General features: G+C 41.6%; 1 protein-coding gene across 12 annotated transcripts in view; it reads left to right on the top strand.

The window, feature by feature from the left end:
* ASPH (aspartate beta-hydroxylase) overlaps positions 1 to 19,105 on the top strand; it is a 187,563-nt gene that overhangs the window by 123,927 nt on the left and 44,531 nt on the right. For all 12 annotated transcript variants that reach the window (XM_060393701.1, XM_042254243.1, XM_042254241.1 and 9 more), the window contains 3 exons: positions 2,478 to 2,563; positions 11,137 to 11,223; positions 16,128 to 16,278. In XM_060393701.1, coding sequence (XP_060249684.1) covers positions 2,478 to 2,563; positions 11,137 to 11,223; positions 16,128 to 16,278 — 324 coding nt within the window. The remainder of the gene's footprint in view (positions 1 to 2,477; positions 2,564 to 11,136; positions 11,224 to 16,127; positions 16,279 to 19,105) is intronic.

Genomic DNA, 19,105 nt, shown 5'->3' with positions numbered 1-19,105 from the left:
CCCAAGTCAATATTTATGAGTGAGTAATAGCTTCCAGATGTTCAGCTTGTTTTAGAAAAGTCAGAGGAACCAGAGATCAAATTGCCAACATCTGCTGGATCATGGAAAAAGCAAGAGAGTTCCAGAAAACATCTATTTCTGCTTTATTGACGATGCCAAAGCCTTTGACTGTGTGGATCACAATAAACTGTGGAAATTCTGAAAGAGATGGGAATACAGACCACCTGACCTGCCTCTTGAGAAACCTATATGCAGGTCAGGAAGGAACAGTTAGAACTGGACATGGAACAACAGATTGGTTCCGAATAGGAAAAGGAGTGCGTCAAGGCTGTATATTGTCACCCTGCTTATTTAACTTCTATGCAGAGTACATCATGAGAAACGCTGAGCTGGAAGAAGCACAAGCTGGAATCAAGATCACCAGGAGAAATATCAATAACCTCAGATATGCAGATGACACCACCCTTGTATCAGAAAGTGAAGAGGAACTAAAAAGCCTCCTGATGAAAGTGAAAGAAGAGAGTGAAAAAGTTGGCTTAGAGCTCACATTCAGGAAACTAAGATCATGACATCTGGTCCCATCACTTCGTGGGAAATAGATGGGGAAACAGTGTCAGACTTTATTTTTGGGGGCTCCAAAATCACTGCAGATGGTGACTGCAGCTATGAAATTAAAAGACGCTTACTCCTTGGAAGAAAAATTATGACCAACCTAGATAGCATATTGAAAAGCAGAGACATTACTTTGCCAACAAATGTCCGTCTAGTCAAGGCTATGGTTTTTCCAGTGGTCATGTATGGATGTGAGTGTTGGACTGTGAAGACAGCTGAGCGCCAAAGAATTGATGCTTTTCAACTGTGGTGTTGGAGAAGACTCTTGAGAGTTCCTTGGACTGCAAGGAGATCCAACCAGTCCATTCTAAAGGAGATCAGTCCTGGATGTTCATTGGAAGGACTGATGCTAAAATTGAAGCTCCAGTACTTTGGCCACCTCATGCGAAGAGTTGACTCTTTGGAAAAGACCCTGAGGCTGGGAGGGATTTGGGGCAGGAGGAGAAGGGGATGACAGAGGATGAGATAGCTGGATGGCATCACTGACTCAATGGACATGAGTTTGAGTGAACTCCGGGAGTTGGTGATGGACAGGGAGGCCTGGCGTGCTGCAATTCATGGGGTCGCAAAGAGTAAGATACGACTGAGCAACTGAACTGAACTAAATAGCTTCCCAGGTGGCACAATGGTAAAGAATCCACCTGCCAATGGGAGAGATGTGGGTTTGATCCCTGGGTTGGGAAGACCCCCTGGAGGAGGAAATAGCAGCCCACTCCAGTATTCTTGCCTGGAAAATCCCTTGGGCAGAGCAACCTGGCAAGCTACAGTTTCATGGTTTCGAAAGAGACCAAGATAAGTATGCTCGTTATTATAATAAAAGTCCCATATAATATGGAGAAGAACCACAAAAAATGATGTATGCATTGTACCGAGGACTTCAGTCATGTAATAGAAAGAGAGAGAGAAAAAAGAACAGAGTGCTTGCATGGGTGATATGTGGAATGAATGTGGTTTTGAGCTGATTATTAAAGGAGGGGTATGTTTTTCTTTTTCTTTTTTTAAAATTTTATTATTTGCATATAATTGCTTTACAGTGTTATGTTAGTTTCTACCGTGCAACAAAGTGAACCAGCTATACATATATAAATATATCCTGTCCCTGTACAGCCTCCCTTCGTCACCCCATCCCACCCCTCTAGGCCATCACAGAGCACCAAGCTAAGCTCCCTGAACTTTCTAGCCTCTTCCCACTAGCTGTCTGTTTTACACGGTAGTGTCTGTATGTCAATGCCGTTCTCCCAATTTGTCCCACTGTCCCCTTCCTTTTCAAATGAAAAGGAATAAGTCATTTTACTTGGAGAAATTAGCCTCAGAAATGACACAAAGCTTATTCGTGGGGTGGTCCCTTCTGGCTAAAGTATGGAATATGGTGGAATTTAGGTCCTGGATGCAACAGAAGGATCTTGAGTCCTCAACTAAGAAAACCTGCTCACTTGAGTCCTTTTGAGAGTAGTTTCCTTCTACCTGATCGGAAACATTATAGGTGTTCAAAGATGCTTGTAAGTGGTCTTTGGGGCTTACCCAAGGAGTTGATTAAAAGAGTTCAGAAATCGTACCTACCATTTCATTCCAGAAATTAGGTCACTCTCCTGAGAGTTTCGGGATATCAGTATTCATCCAGAATCCCAAGAATACCTTAGAGCACATGGGTAAAGGGCCCAGGCTGTGTCCCTGTGCTTGGCATTTACTGGCTGGGTCAACCCGGGGGTGGGGAGAGCCTTGTAGGAAATTGAATTAGGAACTGCTCCTCCAGTTCCAATTGGCTTGTGACCAATGCTGGATTTCTTACTACTTTTATAAATCACTATTCGCTGTAACTATTTCTAGACATAAAATAAAAATTATAAACCTCTTTTTTCTTTCAGCAAAGAAAAAGAAGCCTAAACTATTAAATAAATTTGATAAGACTATTAAAGCTGAGCTTGATGCTGCAGAAAAACTCCGTAAAAGGGTAGGTTGATGGTCTGTTTTTCATAGAAACGTGTGATGGTTTCATTGTTAAATAAACACAGGCATTACCCTTGGTTTGTTTTTTAAAAACACTGTAAGGGAAACAACCTTTAAATAGAGTGGATTTTTCCTTAGGCACATCAGCGTTCCACGTGGAGTGAATCAAATGAAAAGAAAAACTGCAGCTGTAATGGCCAGATAGAAACAGAACTTCATCTTCAGGCCAGCCAGTTGGGGAGTCAGCCCCTTCCATCACCATCTAGTTGTGTGACTTTGGGGAAATTAGTCAGTCATTCTGAGTCTCCGTTTCCTTGTGTTAAAAAATGAGAATAATATATATTTACTTCCTCCTTGATTTTTTCAAAGATCCAATGAGATAAGCAAATAGATGAGGAAAAAGTGGAAGCAGTGATATTTTATTTTCTTGGGCTCCAAAATCATTGTGGATGGTGCCTATAGCCACACAATTAAAAGACACTTGCTCCTTGGAAGAAAAGCTATGACAAACCTAGACAGCATATTACAATGCAGAGACATCACTTTGCTGACAAAAGTCCATTTAGTCAAACCTGTGGTTTTTCCAGTAGTCTTGTATAGATGTGAGAATTGGACCATAAGAAGGCTGAGGGCCAAAGAATTGATGCTTTTGAATTGTGGTGCTGGAGAAGACTCTTGAGAGTCCCTTGGACTGCAAGGAGATCAAACCAGTCAATCCTAAAGGAAATTAACCATGACTATTCATTGGAAGGACTGAAGCTTTAGCTCCAATACTTTGGCCACCTGATGGGAAGAACATTAGGAAAGATCCCAAAGCTGAGAAAGACTGAGGGCAGGAGGAGAAAGGGGTGACAGTAGATAAGATGGTTGGGTGGCACCACTGACTCAATGGACATGATCTTGAGGAAGCTCTTGGGAGATGGCGATGGACAGTGAAGCCTGGTGTGCTGCAGTCCACAGGGGTTACAAAAAAATTAGACACAACTTAGTGACTATACAATGAACAATGAGATAAGAGATTTTTTTAAAAGCATCAGTACTGCCAAGCAGCATATAAGTAAGGGTTTTCATTTTAAAGCACCTTGATGCAAAAAAGAAAAAATAAGTTAGTCTAGTACTTAGGATAGTTACTATTAGGTGAAATGATTTTTGATTTAAAATTCTTCTCACTCTGGGTTAAACTCACATAGCTCTAATTCCCAGGGTGACTATTTTATGTTTTGCTTTGTCATCAGTTAATTCAAAGCCTTATTTGCATTTGTTCTTGGATATTACAGGTTTTGAAAACAGGGAATTAACACAAGATTGAAGTTATCTGTTCTCCCAACTCAGTCCTATTCATCTAATCACCATGCCCAATATTTATTATAATGTATTTAATGACATCTTCACTTAATCATCTATAGGCATATCTCGTTTTATTGTGCTTCACTTTATTGTTCTTCATGGATATTGCATTCTTTTTTTCAAATTAAAGGTTTTTGGCAGGCCTGTGTCAAACAGGCCTATCAGTGCCATTTTTCCAACCTCATTTGCTCACTTCATGTCTCTCTGTCACATTTTGGTAATTCTCAGAATAATTGCAAACTCTCCACCAACCAAAAGATTATGACTCACTGAAGGCTCAGATGATGATCAACATTTTTTAGCAATAAAGTCTTTTTAATTAAGGTGTGTGCATTGTTTTTTAGATATTAATGCTATTGCATAATTAATAGACCACGGTATGATGTAAAGTACAAGTCGCTCAGTCATGTCCAGCTCTTTGTGACCCCCATGGACCATAGCCTGCCAGGCCTCTCTGTCCATGGAATTCTCCAGGCCACAATACTGAAGTAGGTAGCCATTCCCTTCTCCAGGAGATTTTCCCAACCCAGGAACTGAACCCAGGTCTCCCGTATTGCAGGCAGATTCTTTACCATCTGAATCACTAGGGAAGCCTGGTGTGGTATAAACATAACCTTTAAATGTAAGATATTCATTTAAAGGTTAGATATTCGTGGAGACTTGGCTTTATTGCAGTATTTGCTTTATTGCGGTAATCTGGAACCAAACCCACAAGATCTCCAAGATTTGCCTCTACTTGTCTCTTGTGAAAATTTCTGTCTTGGTTCTGTGCTTGAATTTATACCTTGTGTAATACCATTGGTTTTCCTATAATGTGGTTTTTAATCAGTAGACGTTGATACATTGACTGCAAAAAAAAAAAAAAGTAATAGGGGATTGTCATAGTTAAAAAACAACAATAAAAACATCCAAGTTAGGCATTGAAGTGGAACCAAAATGTGCTTCCCACACATCTTTTGGAAAAGTCCCAAACAAGCATGAAGATGTCTGTAACTAGCAAATGGAGAAGGAAATGGCAACCCACTCCAGTGTTCTTGCCTGGAGAATCCCAGGGACGGGGGAGCCTGGTGGGCTGTTGTCTCTGGGGTCACACAGAGTCGGACACGACTGAAGCGACTTAGCAGCAGTAGCAGCAACAGCAAATGGCAAGGTTCTCAAACCAAAGCCTGGCTCACCCTCATCAGCAGCCGATACAAATGCAGTAATTCCAGAGAATATTACAGCCCAAGTCTTTGTTCACTAAATTAACACTGGATGATTTCTGTGTCTGTCTCATTTAACTTTGTAAAATGAGGCCAGCTATTCTTTGTTGAAATTTTGCATTTCTTACTAGGAATGAGGCAGGAATCTCCTTTTCCTATCATCCTGTTTGGCATTCTCCACTTTCTCTGTGCTGTATGTCCTTAGTGAAAAATGAGGGGGGGCTACCTATTTCACAGGTGATTTTAGGGATAAAGAATAAATGAACAGCTTTAGAGAAGGGTTTTTATGTAATGATAATAAATGGTAGAGAAGGACTCAGTTATCAAGGGGCAGGTAAGTCAGTGAAACATAAAAGTGCTGGAACAATTCATGGGTGTTCTCCTCTGGCCCTTGCTTATTTGCAGAAATTATGATGCTAGCCTCAAGAAGCACCATGGATCTGTAACAGGGTAAATAAAAGAGGAAGAAGTGGCTACAGAGGCAATTCTTGCTTCTGAAACAATAGGGAGCCGTGCTATGAACTGAATCATCAGTGGAATTACCACTCCAGTACTCTTGCCTGGAAAATCCCATGGATAGAGGAGCCTGGTAGGCTGCAGTCCATGGGGTCACAAAGAGTCGGACATGACTGAGCGACTTCACTTTCACTTTTCACTTTCATGCATTGGAGAAGGCAATGGCAACCCACTCCAGTGTCCTTGCCTTGAGAATCCCAGGGACGGGGGAGCCTGGTGGGCTGCCGTCTATGGGGTCGCACAGAGTCGGACATGACTGAAGCAACTTAGCAGCAGCAGCAGGGTTGTTTTTATAGCCGGTGTTTTCAAATAATGCAACAGACTCCCCTGGGATCACTGTGGCCCTGAGGCATACTCTGCTCGGAGGAGGCCCCGTCTCAGGTCACACCCTTGTTTCAGATACTATGTGCCATGAACGTGTGAGGTCACTTTCTATTTCCTCCAAAAGTGCACAAATCATATTTCAATCATTGATTTTTAAAAATAACATGTATTGTTTAAAACTCCTCCTTATGCCCCAGAAAAAGGATTCGAAATGGTAGACTGAAATGTTCATTCATTTGTTGGAATCATAAAAATGGAAAGAAGGGAAAGCTTAATAAGGCCAAAAGTCCAACACGTGAAAAGTTCACACTGCAGGCTCTAAATGGGGCTAGGAATGATGTCAACTGTGGGCTGAGTAATGCAGCATGGATCACACCGTCAGATGAATAGTGGTCCTCAGAAGAGCTGGTCTGTGTCAAGTCCAGAGAGAATGTCCTGCTGTGGATATGCATCAAGGACCCAGTGATGGGTAGCTCAGCCTCCTCCCTAACATTGCACCCGCTGATGCTTTTTGGTTTTTTAATTTATTCATTTTGATTGAAGTATAGTTGATTTACAATAGCTTTGGCTTTGTGTATACAGCAAAATGTTTTAGTTATACATGTGTGCTCAGCATGTCCCACTCTCTGCGACCCCGTGGACTGCAGCCCACTAGGCTCCTCTGTTTATGGGATTCTCCAGACAAGAATAATGGGGTGGGTTGCCATTACCTCCTCCAGGGGATCTTCCCAACCCAGGTATCAAATCTGTGTCTCCTTCGCCTCCTGCATTAGCAGGCTTATTCTTTACCACTGTGCCATTGGGAAGCCCATTTCAGTTGTAAATACTTGCATATCTATTTTTTTCAGATTCTTTTCCATTATAAGTTATTGCAAAATACTGAGCATAGTTCCCTGTGCTGTACAGTAGGGCCTCATCAACTCTTTTCTTTTAGAAGATGCCAGTGAGTCAATGGAGAAGTAATTAAGAGAAATAGAAAATCTCAATGAATCCACCCTCAGGGATGAATTCTAAACTTAATGAATAGAATTTGGGGAGAAACAATTTTTATATATCTTCAACATGTATCTTCCAAGATATTCATTAATTACAAAACAAAAACTAGTAAATTTATAGTATACCCATGGATCCTAACTGACCTCTATGGGCTATGTCTTAATGTCCTACAAGGGAGCCCACTGACCTTAGGCCAAAACAGAGGCTGGGGGTGGGGTGACAGGGGCAAGTACCTGTCTCTCCAGTGAATGATCTTGGTCCTAGGATCATATATAAGCTTATGTAAGTTATTCAACAGGTGATTTTTAGGCAAGTCTTCATGAGCATTCTGTCTTGTAGTTGAGTTTATTAAGAATTGTGTAATGGTATCAAGAGTTTATTCTCCAGTAAGAACCTGGGGAAAGAAAATTTTTTTCAGACTAACAGCAAACACATTTCCTTTGCTGAGCTGAGGGGAGGGCAGGGCTGATGGTCCCTTAGGAAAGGTAAGGAGCATCTGTGTGAAGAGATCCAGAGATGCCTAGAACAGAGCCAGTGTGTTCCATTATTTATATAACCTTGATAGCCAACTAAGGGAGTGTTAGCTGGAAAAATACTTAGGCAGACTTTTTATGAATATTGTTAGTCCTATGCTTTAAAGCTGGAGATGGTGCATTTAGCATGATTTTCACAAAAATAGCTCCCAAATTTGCAATTTAAGTTGTGTAGGTCATGTGATAGGCTGAAAATTATCCCCCCACCCCACCCAAAGATATCCATGTCCTAATCCCTTGAACCTGTAAATGTTACTGTGTTTGGAGAAAGGGTCTTTGCAGATAGGATTAAAGGGTCTAAGACAGGGGACTATCCTGGGTTATCTAGTTGGACCCTAAATTCACTCCCATATTTCCATATAAGAGAGAGGCATAGGGAAACCTGATATAGACAGAACAGAAGACAGAGAGAAGACAAAGTGGAGGCGGGAGTCATTTGTCCACCAGTGAAGAAATGCTATCCCTGCTGGCCCAGCGGCTAAAGACTCCACACTTCCAATGCAGGGGGCCTGAGTTCAATCCCTGGTCAGGTTCCACATGCTGCAGCTAAAAATCCCGCATGCCACAATGAAGATCAAAGAAACCACATGCACAGCTAAATAGATAAACACGTATTTTAAAAGAAAAGAAATGCTGTCAGGAGGCAGGAATAGATTCCCCCCTACAGCCTCTGGATGAAGAATGGCCCTGCCCACCATCTGGATTCCAGTCCATTCTCCAGACAGCGCAAGAGTGAATTTCTGTTGTTTCAGGCCACCGAGTTTGTAGCCATTTGTTACAGTGGCAACAGAAAACTCATACAAGGTAGTTAGAGGACCGTTACTCAGACAAAGATATTTATTTTGAATTCTTCATCCCTTAAAATCATTCATGGAAGAAATAAAGTAGTGGTTTTAGAAGTTGTTATCCAAAACACACAGAGCATTCTTAAAATTCAGTGATAAAAAATAACACGATTTTTAAAACGGGCCAAAGACCTTCGAAGACGATTCACCCAAGAAGACATTCAGATGGCAGATGAGCATGTGAAAAGATGCTTCACCTCATATGTTATGGAATGCAATCTAAAACGACACTACTGGTACACCTTTAGAAAGGCCACTATCACTGGATCACTGACAGCACCACATGCTGATGACCCTGTGGAGCCCTGGAAACCCTCATTCATTGCTGGTGGGAATGTGAAATAGTACAGCCACCTCGGAAGGCAGTCTGATGGTTTCATACAAAACTAAGCATACTCTTGGCATACAGTCTAGAAATCTCATTCCTTGGTATTTATCCAAAGGAGTTGAAAATTTATGTTCTCCTGAAAACCTGCACGTAGATGTTTATAGCAACCTTCAATAATTGCCAAAACTTGAAAGCAACTGAGATGTCCTTTGGTAAGTGATCAGATAGAAAACTGTGATACAACTAGACAATGAAATCTGATTCAGCACTAAAAAGAAATACCTATCAAGCCATGGAAAGATAATTGTTCAGTTGCTCAGTTGGGTCTGACTCTTTGCGACCCCGTGGACTGTAGCATGCCAGGCTTTGCTCTCCATTACCATCTCCCAGAGCTTCCTCAAACTCATGTCCATTGAGTCAGTGATGCCATCCAACCACCTCATCCTCTGTCATCCCCTTCTCCTCCTGCCTTCAATCTTTCCCAGCATCAGGGTCTTTTCCAATGATTCAGCTCTTTGCATTAGGTGGCCAAAGTATTGGACCTTCAGCTTGAGCATCAGTCCTTCCAGTGAATATTCAGGACTGATTTCCTTTAGGATTGACTGATTTGATATCCTTGAAAAGACAGGGATGAAAAGATAAGGAGGAAGCTTAAACACATATTACTAAGTGAAAGAAGCTAATCTGAATAGGCTACATACTGTTTGATTCAAACTATATGACTTTCTGAAAATGCAGAACTATAGAGACAGTAAAAACGTTGGATACCTGTCATTATACATTTGTCCAGACTCATAGAATGTACAGCACTGTGAACCCAAATGTAGGTTATGGACTTTGGGTGATTTTCATTGAAGGCTCATCAATCGCAACAAATGTCCCACTGTGCTGAGTCAGGATGTAGATTATGGGGGAGTCAGGGCATGAGTAGGCGTAGGGGGTATGTGGGAGATCTCTATGCTTTCCTCTCAATTTTGCTGCAAACCTAAAACTGTTCTAAAAAATAAAGCCTTTTAAAAAGTCAATATTGTGAGAGGCGTGGCATATTTTAAATAGCCATACAATTGTTTCTGACAATTAACTTAGAGAATAAGTTACTGGCTTGATTTATCTCAGCCTTCAAATCCTCATTGTCTTTGCATTAACCTGTCCATCAGGTAAGAGACTTACCTGGGACACATTTTATTCTGTGCTGGCTCTCATATCCTCCCCATACCACAATAGTAGTAATAATAGCTAACAAATTTTCAATAGTTTTCATGGTCTCTGCAGCAGCTCTAAGTACTTAATGGATGTTGTCGGATTTGGCCTTCACAGCAACCCCCAAGGTAGTCAAGTACGCTCATTGTCCCCATTTCACAGATGAGGTATATTAAGGCAAAGTCATAAGTAATTTGCCAGAAGTCCCACGTCTCCTAAGTGGTGGAGCCCAGATTCTAGCTAGACCCTCAGTATCACTGATGGGCATGTGACAGGAAATTTTAAAAAAAGCTTTCTTCCATGATTTTAAGGGACTTTAATATAGATGTTGCCTGGTTCTATTCAGCCAAGTTATTGAGAAATAGGTGTCAGTAACAATCTAGTAGTACTATACGGTTTGCTGAGCCCAACCACATTTATGGGATGAACTTTGTTGTTATGAAAACTCAGTGAAGGTGATGACATACAAAGCACAGTGAGCTCACATTTATACAAGGAAAGAATGGATTTATGGATAGATGGCTGAAGGGTCTGCTCAAGTTCAACTCAGAAACTCTGTCTCCATCTCATGGTTCCAACATCCTGATGTGCTGCCTTCCAGTAGAACATCAGGAGACGTGTGTTTCTCACTGTGGATGGACTGAGGTCGGGGCTGGGGTGGGTGGGACTCCTCACCCCCATGCCAAGACCCTCGGCACATCCTGCGTGTCTGTTTGCATAGTGGTGGTCAGAGACCCATCACAGGTGCTCCAACTGGCTTCTGAGGACCCACATGGGCTTTGGGAGGGATCATATGACCTGAAGGCAGTGAGGCACTTACAGCACCAGCTGAGCATAGTCAGCCCTGATGCTCAGTGGGTGACAGTTTCCGAGGCCAGGTGGCCCTCTCATCTCATATGCTTATTCCCCACTGAGACTGCCCTTCTCATTGCAAACATTCTAACTGCCAGGAATATTCCTCCCCCAGCTTAAGTCCTAAATATCTTTTAAAGATTGCATGTAGGAACTATACATGCAGAGAGAAAATGCCATTTCTTTAACAAAGACTCATAGTACATCATTAGTCAGGTATCTGCCTTTTAAAAAATAAAGTCTATTTATGTTCATTTCTAGTTTTATGTTTTCCATCATGCAGTTAATTATTTAAAATCTTAAGACAGAAGATTGTTAACTATAAACTCAGAAGGGAGTCTGGAAAATTTTAACAAAATTTACTTGGTGACTATTAAATAACTGTATTACGCATTTGAATTTATTCTATGTATATAACTGCCTCTTCCTAACAGGGAAAAATTGAGGAAGCAGTGAATGCATTTGAAGAACTGGTTCGCAAGTACCCTCAGAGTCCAGGAGCTCGGTATGGGAAAGCCCAGGTATGCTGAAGCCTTGATACTTAGGACACTGTATCATTGGATTTTTTACCACCTGGTATTTGCATTTGGGGCTTCCTTGATGGCTCAGTGGTAAAGAGTCTGCCTACTAATGCAGGAGACACAGGTTCCATCCCTGGGTCAGGAAGAAGGAAATGGCATCCCACTCTAGTATTCTTGCCTGGAGAGCTCAGTGGACAGAGGAGTCTGGCAGGCTCCAGTCCATGGGGCTGCAAAGAGTGGGACAAAACTGAGCGACTAACATTACACTATTTGCATTTTATTTTCCCTTCTGACTTGTATACAGAATCAGCTTCTCATGCATATGCATACATTCAAGCAAGAACTACTGTTTTAAATAAGGCAATTGATTATTCCTATTTTGTACTGGTGAATTTCGTAACATGTTTTTGTTCCCCCTCCATCTAGTTCTCTCCAATTTTGAAAAGAAAATAAAGTGTAACACTTTCATCCCTGATTTCCCTTCCCCTTCACATTCATTCCATTTGACCCGCCACCTAGTTAAATAGGAAGTGGAATGGACTTGGTTCTCTCCGTAGTGTCTGTCAACTGACTCATTTCCTACTACCTACCTTCTCCCCAGCTCCACCCTCGCTTCCCTTTCTCATCAGACTTTTTCCATCTTTCAACTCCTCAATTCATGAAGCTTTTCCATGTCTTGCTGTAGCTGCAGAAACCCTCCATGGGCCACATACTGTTTTAGGCCCTGGGATTATCACAAGGAACACTCTAGAGGTCTGTCCTGTGGAGCTTATATTCCAGTGGAAGATATTTTAAGTTTCTTACTCAGAATTTTTGTAGTGAAAGCCCACTCTATGGCAGGCCCTGTTCTAGGCACTGCAGATGCAGCTATCAACAAAACACAGGGTGTTTTCACTGTAATGGAGAAGACAGTGCAACAGATATAGAAGAGAATCTCTTGCTTGCTACTAGATACACTGTCAGGAGACAAAAATAAAGCAGAGCACAGCTACAGGACACGAGAGGGGCGGTTAAAATGTTGGATAGGGTGGCCGGAAGATAGCTCATCAAGGCGGTGACGTTTGAGCAAAACCCTAAAGGTCTTTATAGATAAATCTGTATTTAAAGAATATTAGAAGTGTTAAAAATAAACATATTAGGACATCTTACCTGATTCTAGATGCCATAAAGAAAAGATCATAGAGTAAGAACATGTTATTATGATGTTTTTTTCACAGGTGGTAGGAGTCAGAGTGGCACAGCGATGCTTAAGATAATCAGGTGATCAGAAAAGGCCTTCCTAGGTGGTGACAAGTGGCTGAAATGTGACAAGGTTGAGGAAGGAGCTGTCCAGGCAGAGGGAACAGGGAATCAGCCTTGACTTTATCCCTGGTGGACTAGAGGAGGGGCGTACTGGGGGAGGTGACATGGGGTGGATGGAGCCAGGGGCTCATGGGCTGTATTCTTTGTGCACTGGAAGCACTTGGAGGGTTTGTGCATGGATGTCTTCCTCTGGTTGTTTCTGTTTTCTTGTTTTAAATAAAGATGACTTTGGTTGCTGGGTACAGAAGGGATTATGGTAGCCCAAGTCGGAGCTAGGAAAATAGGAGACATTTCAAGTGTCCCCAAGAGGCGCTGGCTTGGACTGGTCCTGGCCACAGAGGTGGGGCAGTGGACAAGGGCAGGACGGAATCAGACAGTAAAGAATCTGCCTACAACACAGGAGTCCCAGGTTCAATCCCTGGGTCGGGAAGATCCCCTGGAGAAGGGATAGGTACCCACTCCAGTATTCTCGCCTGGGAAACCCCATGGACAGAGGAGCCTAGCAAGCTACACTCCATGGGGCTGCAAAGAGTCAGACACAACTGTGCAACTTTCAGTTTTGGAGATGAATTTGGTGTTTTTGGTTCATCGGTCTAAGGAGAGGATGGTGCCAGGTACTGACCAGGAAGACTGGAACAGGTTTGGAGAGGTGCAAAATCAAAGATCCACTTCTGGTTCCTGTGAAGTTTGTGATGCCTGTAACATGTTCAAATGCACATGTCAAGTAGACCATAGGCATTATTCAGTTTGGAACCCTGGGTAAAATCCAGGGCTGGTGTACCGATGCCAGGCAGTAAACCTCCTCCTGCCTGGGGAGGATGAGACTGTCAGCCCTGCTGGAAAATGGCAGATTCTGAGCTGCAGAAATTTTCCAGATTCAGGAGAAGCTGACAACACTTGTTCAGAGGGGCCAGTGCTGTCACTTGTGGGTGACACTCTCATGAAAACTAACACATCTAGAGATAAAACAAGTACATTTGGCTCGTAACTAAAGGTGGCAACCACTCGAAATCTAGATGCTTAAATTCTTCCTGTGAGTGTGTACATGCTCAATCATTTCAGTCATGTCTGACTTTTTTTTACCCTGTGGACTGTAGCCCAGCAGGCCTCTCTGTCCATGGGATTTCCCAGGCAAGAATACTGGAGTGGGTTGCCATTTCCTCCTCCAGGGAATCTTCCTGACCCAGGGATCAAACTTACATCTCCTGCATTGATAGGTGGATTCTTTACCACTGAGCAACCTGGGAAGTCCCAAATTCTCCCTAACTCGTCCTTAAAAACTTATTACATTTGTATTAATTCAGTTTTAATAAATTTGTGAAAAGTTAATGCAAAGAAGTTCCTTTTATCCATGATGCTGTACAGACTAGCAACTATATCATTCCTATAAATTAATTGGGTCAGCAATTCTCCAAAACTGCTAAATTGTATTGTCTCTAAGCAAGAGAGAATGTGTTTGTTACCTGAAGATGGTGCCTATTTAAATAAGTGATGTGCTTTGCCACTAATTCTGGCAGTTGTTTGATTAAGGAAAGCCCGTTAACTTGAGAGAATAATGGGTCAAGTGCTAATTATGGCAAAGATGTTTCATGCTTTAGATTTTTCTTTATATGTGATATTAATTGCAAGTACCAAATGTAGTACTTTTGCACATGACACTTACTATATATATATATATATATATATATACACATATATGTGTGTGTGTGTGTGTGTATATATATATATATATATATATATCCTTATCTAACAGTAGGAATTTGAGATTTATGCCTCAGCAATATATTTTATCTATAAACTATTATACTACAATGTGTTATCAATATTAACATTAATGTGAAATTTAAGCATGGTAAATTAAATTTTTATAGAATAACTTAAAAGAAAGTTTAAATACATAGCAATTAGTTGTTTGTTTTTTGTTTTTGTGGGGTTTTTTGAGGTGGATCATTTTTAAAGTCTTCCTGAATTTTTTACAATATTACTTCTGTTTTATGTTTTGGTTTTTGGCTATGAGGCATGTGGAGTCTTAGCTCCCTGAGCAGGGATCAAACCCACACCTCCTGTGTTGGAAGATGAAGTCTTGACCACTGGACTGCGAGGGAAGTCCCATAGGAGTTTTAAAAAAAAAAATTCAACAGAAGACAGATTTTGTAAGGAGGAATACCTGATGACTTTTCATGCTTTGTTAGCAGATTAAACAATTACTTTGGAATATCCCAACCAATTTTATAAATTCAGTGACATTAAGTTACATGAAAACTGCAGGATCTATCATTTCTGGAGTAGAACTGATAATGTCTTATTTTTTGGATCACTGTGGAAATCAATTCCGACCAAGTTCCTTGAACATCTGACAAAATTATGAGCTCGCTTCACTTTATTATCTTCCACAAACCATTAGTGCCTCTCAGGCAGAAAATGCTACATCTCCTAGGACGCTGGATTGGGCAGTTAGTTTGAATCAACAAAACGCTTTGTGATGTTAATGTCCTGTAGCAAATGTTCAGTTTCAGGGCAAATCCTTCATCTACAGATGTTAAACTGATCAATATCAATCAGTGTTGATACTCAAAGCAAAGCCTATCAGTTTTATTTAAGAGACTTTAAAGACTTCACATTTTAATTCTGACATTAAAATTCCAGTGCTGAAAGTTCTGAAATGTTAATACTTCTTTAACATGAAGGACCTTGAAGGATGGAGGAGGGAAAGAAACAAGGTGTATAGTTGTATCATCTTTCTTTCATTTCAGATTGAGGTTAGTGAAGATATTTATTCCTCTCTAGATAGAGAACAATGTCTCGATAGGCATTTGTCCTTGAATTAACTGTGAAGAGACCCTCCAGTTCCGGGATCTGTTTGGTAGCTGAAGAGGCTGCCAAATGAAGAAGGTGAACAAGATGTTCTCAGTAGGGCTCTCTCAGCTCTCGGACTCTGGCATTCTGTGACGTCATTTAGGAAGGATCATGTTTTGAGGCATTAACTCACTATAGCCAAACTCACAAGAAACTGAGGCCTAAACAGAAAACCAGCATATGAATATTCAGAAGGTTACGCAGGCAGGATGACTGATATGAGTCATTGACACTGGACTTTCTTTCCTGGTAGATAGGTCTGTTCTAAAGGCCATTTGCAGATATGAACAGATCGTTCTATATTTTGAAGCTTTTTTTTCTGTCAAGCCAAGGTGAATTGCCCTTTTCTAAAGGGTTAATCTGTTTTGTTTGTTTGCATCTGTCTAGGCAGAGTATAGTTGTTGAATGAATGAGCATAGGAATAAGCTAGTAGAAGAACAGGAACTGTGGACTGGAATTCTGGCTATTAATGTTGATATATAGCAGGGTACACGTTCCACCAGCCAAACATATATTCGTCCTGCTTTTATGATAGTCTTTCTCATGTGTAGCTTAGTGGTTAACTTTTCTTCATATTATTAAAATAACATGTTGTGTTCCCTTCCTTTATTTTTTTATCCTTGATGAAGAGAAAATTTTAATTTGTCTTGAATTACTTTTAAAGCAAGTCCCAACATCAACTTTTCATAAATATTTTGGGCAACTACACATGCAGCTTGTCCTGGGACGTTTCTCCCTTCCTCTAGTGTGAAGATGATTTGGCTGAGAAGAGAAGGAGCAATGAGATCCTGCGCAGGGCCATCGAGACCTACCAGGAGGCGGCCAGCCTGCCTGACGCCCCCACAGACTTGGTGAAGCTGAGCCTGAAGCGGAGGTCAGACAGACAGCAGTTTCTAGGTGAGATGGAAGAAGAGTCAGTTCAGTAGCAAGCGGTGTGCTTTTATCTGCAAAAGCCTGAAGGCTGTGTGTACTCTTAGAAGAGTTTAATTACATGGAAGGAAACCTGAGTTTTCTACCTAATTTCAGGCAATTTCTCTGATTGGGTCAGCCTGAAAGAGGAATCCTTCATAATTACAAAGGTACAGACAGTATTTTTGCTGCCTACCTGCTCCCTACTCATTTTAAAGATGAGACAAATGGAATTCTGAGAGGTTAGATGAATTGCCTAAGGAATCATAACTAATAAATGAATAGTTACGTGTTAGTCACTTCAGTCGTGTATGACACTTTGTGACCCAATGGACTGTAGCCCGTCAGGCTCCTCTGTCCATGGGATTTCCCAGGCAAGAATACTGGAATGGGTTGCTGTTTCCTTCTCCAGGGGATCTTCCCAACCCAGGGATCGAACCCAGCTTTCCTATATTGCAGGCAGATTCTTTACCTTCTGAGCCACCAGGGAAGCCCAATAAACGAATAGGTCTGGAATCAAAAACTTCTTGTTATGCCAAATTCTTCTTTTCTCTCTTAACTGTAACTATCTGATCCATAATAGCTTAAATCGTCAGTGGAACAGTTTTATAGATATAAGAAATGTCAGGAGTTGTAAGCATTCTAAAAATTTCACCTGTACATTTTGACTCTTTATTAAAGAAAATTCTAGAAAAGCAAAATTTTAATCACTGAGTAAATTTTAAAATGCTTTGAAAAAGCACTATGGATTTTTTACATTCGTTTGACTTTTAAAAAGAATGCATAAAATATCATGCATCTTGATGACTGAATTTTTGGTGACCTCTTAAACTTTGAATCAAGTATGTTACCTGCTATACCCTAACTTCATTATAATCAGGCCAGTAATGGGTTCTCTCTCACCTAAAAGTCATCAGGGGACTTCCCTGGTGGTCCAGTGACTAAGAGCCTACCTTTTCTATGCAGGGAGTGGGAGTTCGATCTCTGGTAGGGTAACTAAGATCCCACTTGCAATGGGACAACCAAGCCCTGTCACAGCCAAATAAATAAATAAAAATAACATTTTTAAAAAATAAGTTAAAATGTCATTGATAAGCCAGGAGCAAAAAATCTAAGCCATGTGTAGCTGCCAAGGTGTGTTCTCTAGTGGCTGGATAAATTACATAGATGTATTATCTTGATGTCACTAGCTGCTAAGTCACTTCAGTCGTGTCCGACTCTGTGCGACCCCACAGACTGCAGTCCACCAGGCTCCCCCGTCCCTGGGATTCTCCAGGCAAGAACACTGGAGTAGGTTGCCATTTGAGGCTCCTAAACATTCAAAAGTGAACCTTGTATCAGTTTTCCAAGGGTGAGCATTAAGGATGGTTGTGTCGCTTTGGTAGATGACCAAAATCTGTGGCGGGAGTAGAAGCCAAGCAATGATTGGAAACTAGAAGAAATGACCCCTTAGACATCTATTCATAAGGGCCGGTCCCAGAGAAGGGAAACTTACAGCAGCACAAACAGGATGGGAGAGGCAAGGCTGGAGCTCCATGCAGGCAAAAACCAGTATCAGAGTTGTCTCTCCTCTGGCTCTGATGTGACTCACTTAGCCCTGTGGATTTTTAACATTAATTTTTATTTTTAAAAAGATGCATCAGGTATCACGAGTCTGGGTGGGACTGAATTTTTGGCACCCTCTTAAACTTTGCACTGAGCACCTCGCTTACTTCACCCTATTCCCAGCCCCAGGGGAAGGATGACCCAACTAGATCTAACCTTCTTCCGAAGTAACCCTTCAGTGTTTGAATATAGTCTCTCTTCCAAATTCCCTGGTGGCTCCAGTGGTAAAGAATCTGCCTGCAATGCCGGAGACCGGGGTTCAATCCCTGGGTCAGAAAGTTCCCCTGAAGAAGGGAATAGCAACCTACCCTAGTATTCTTGCCTGGAGAATCCTGTGGACAGAGGAGCCCATTGGGCTACAATTCATGGGGTCACAAAGAGGGGGACATGACTGAGCAACTAACACTTCCACTTTCTTTCTCCTCCAAATGAGAATGAGGTGAGTTCAGGCGCTAAGGGATTCATAGGTCCCTGGAGATGCAGAGTAAGAGGGGCAAGAAGGACATAGGATGGACTCTCACCTGGGCCTTTGTTGTGGCTCCGTAGGGCAAGTTTAGAATCAAAAGAAAACTATAATCTCAAGTTGGGCAGGTGGCAGAGAAAACGTACAGAAAGGTGAAGTCAGATTTATCAGTGAAGGAATGGATAGTTGAGCACACCAACCCAGACTGGCAGGTAGTGAATGGAGAGAGGGTGGTGGAGTCAGTGGGTGGTAGTCTATGCCTAACAGTTAGTAGAGCATCCAGCTACATTAGCTTTTGGATGGTCCTGGCATATCTTGGCTGATTTTCAGTTTCTGGTCAACAAAGCCTTTTGGGTAATTAATTTTGTCATGTGCACGCTCATCTTGCACATCTTTCCCTTATATAGCTTGTCTTTTTTTTCTTTTTAAGATTCATTTATTTATTTTGGCTACTCTGAGTCTTTGTGGCTGCACACGGGCTTTCTCTAGTTGCGGCAAGTGGGAGCTTCTCTTTTTTTTTAATATAAATTTATTTATTTTAATTGGCTTCTCTTGTTGCCGAGCACGGGCTCTAGGCACATGGGCTTCCGCAGCTGCAGCACGTGGAGTCAGTAGTTGTGACATATGGGCTTAGTTGCTCTAATTGCTCTACGACATGTGGGATCTTCCTGGACCAGGGAACGGACTGGTGTCCCCAGCGTTGTAAGGTGGATTTGTAACCACTGGACCAGCAGGGAAACCCCTACA

This window comes from Ovis aries, chromosome 9 (assembly GCF_016772045.2).
Source record: "Ovis aries strain OAR_USU_Benz2616 breed Rambouillet chromosome 9, ARS-UI_Ramb_v3.0, whole genome shotgun sequence".
NCBI lineage: Eukaryota > Metazoa > Chordata > Mammalia > Artiodactyla > Bovidae > Ovis > Ovis aries.
Note: the sequence above shows the minus strand (reverse complement) of the source record. Positions and strands in the feature narration are given on the sequence as shown.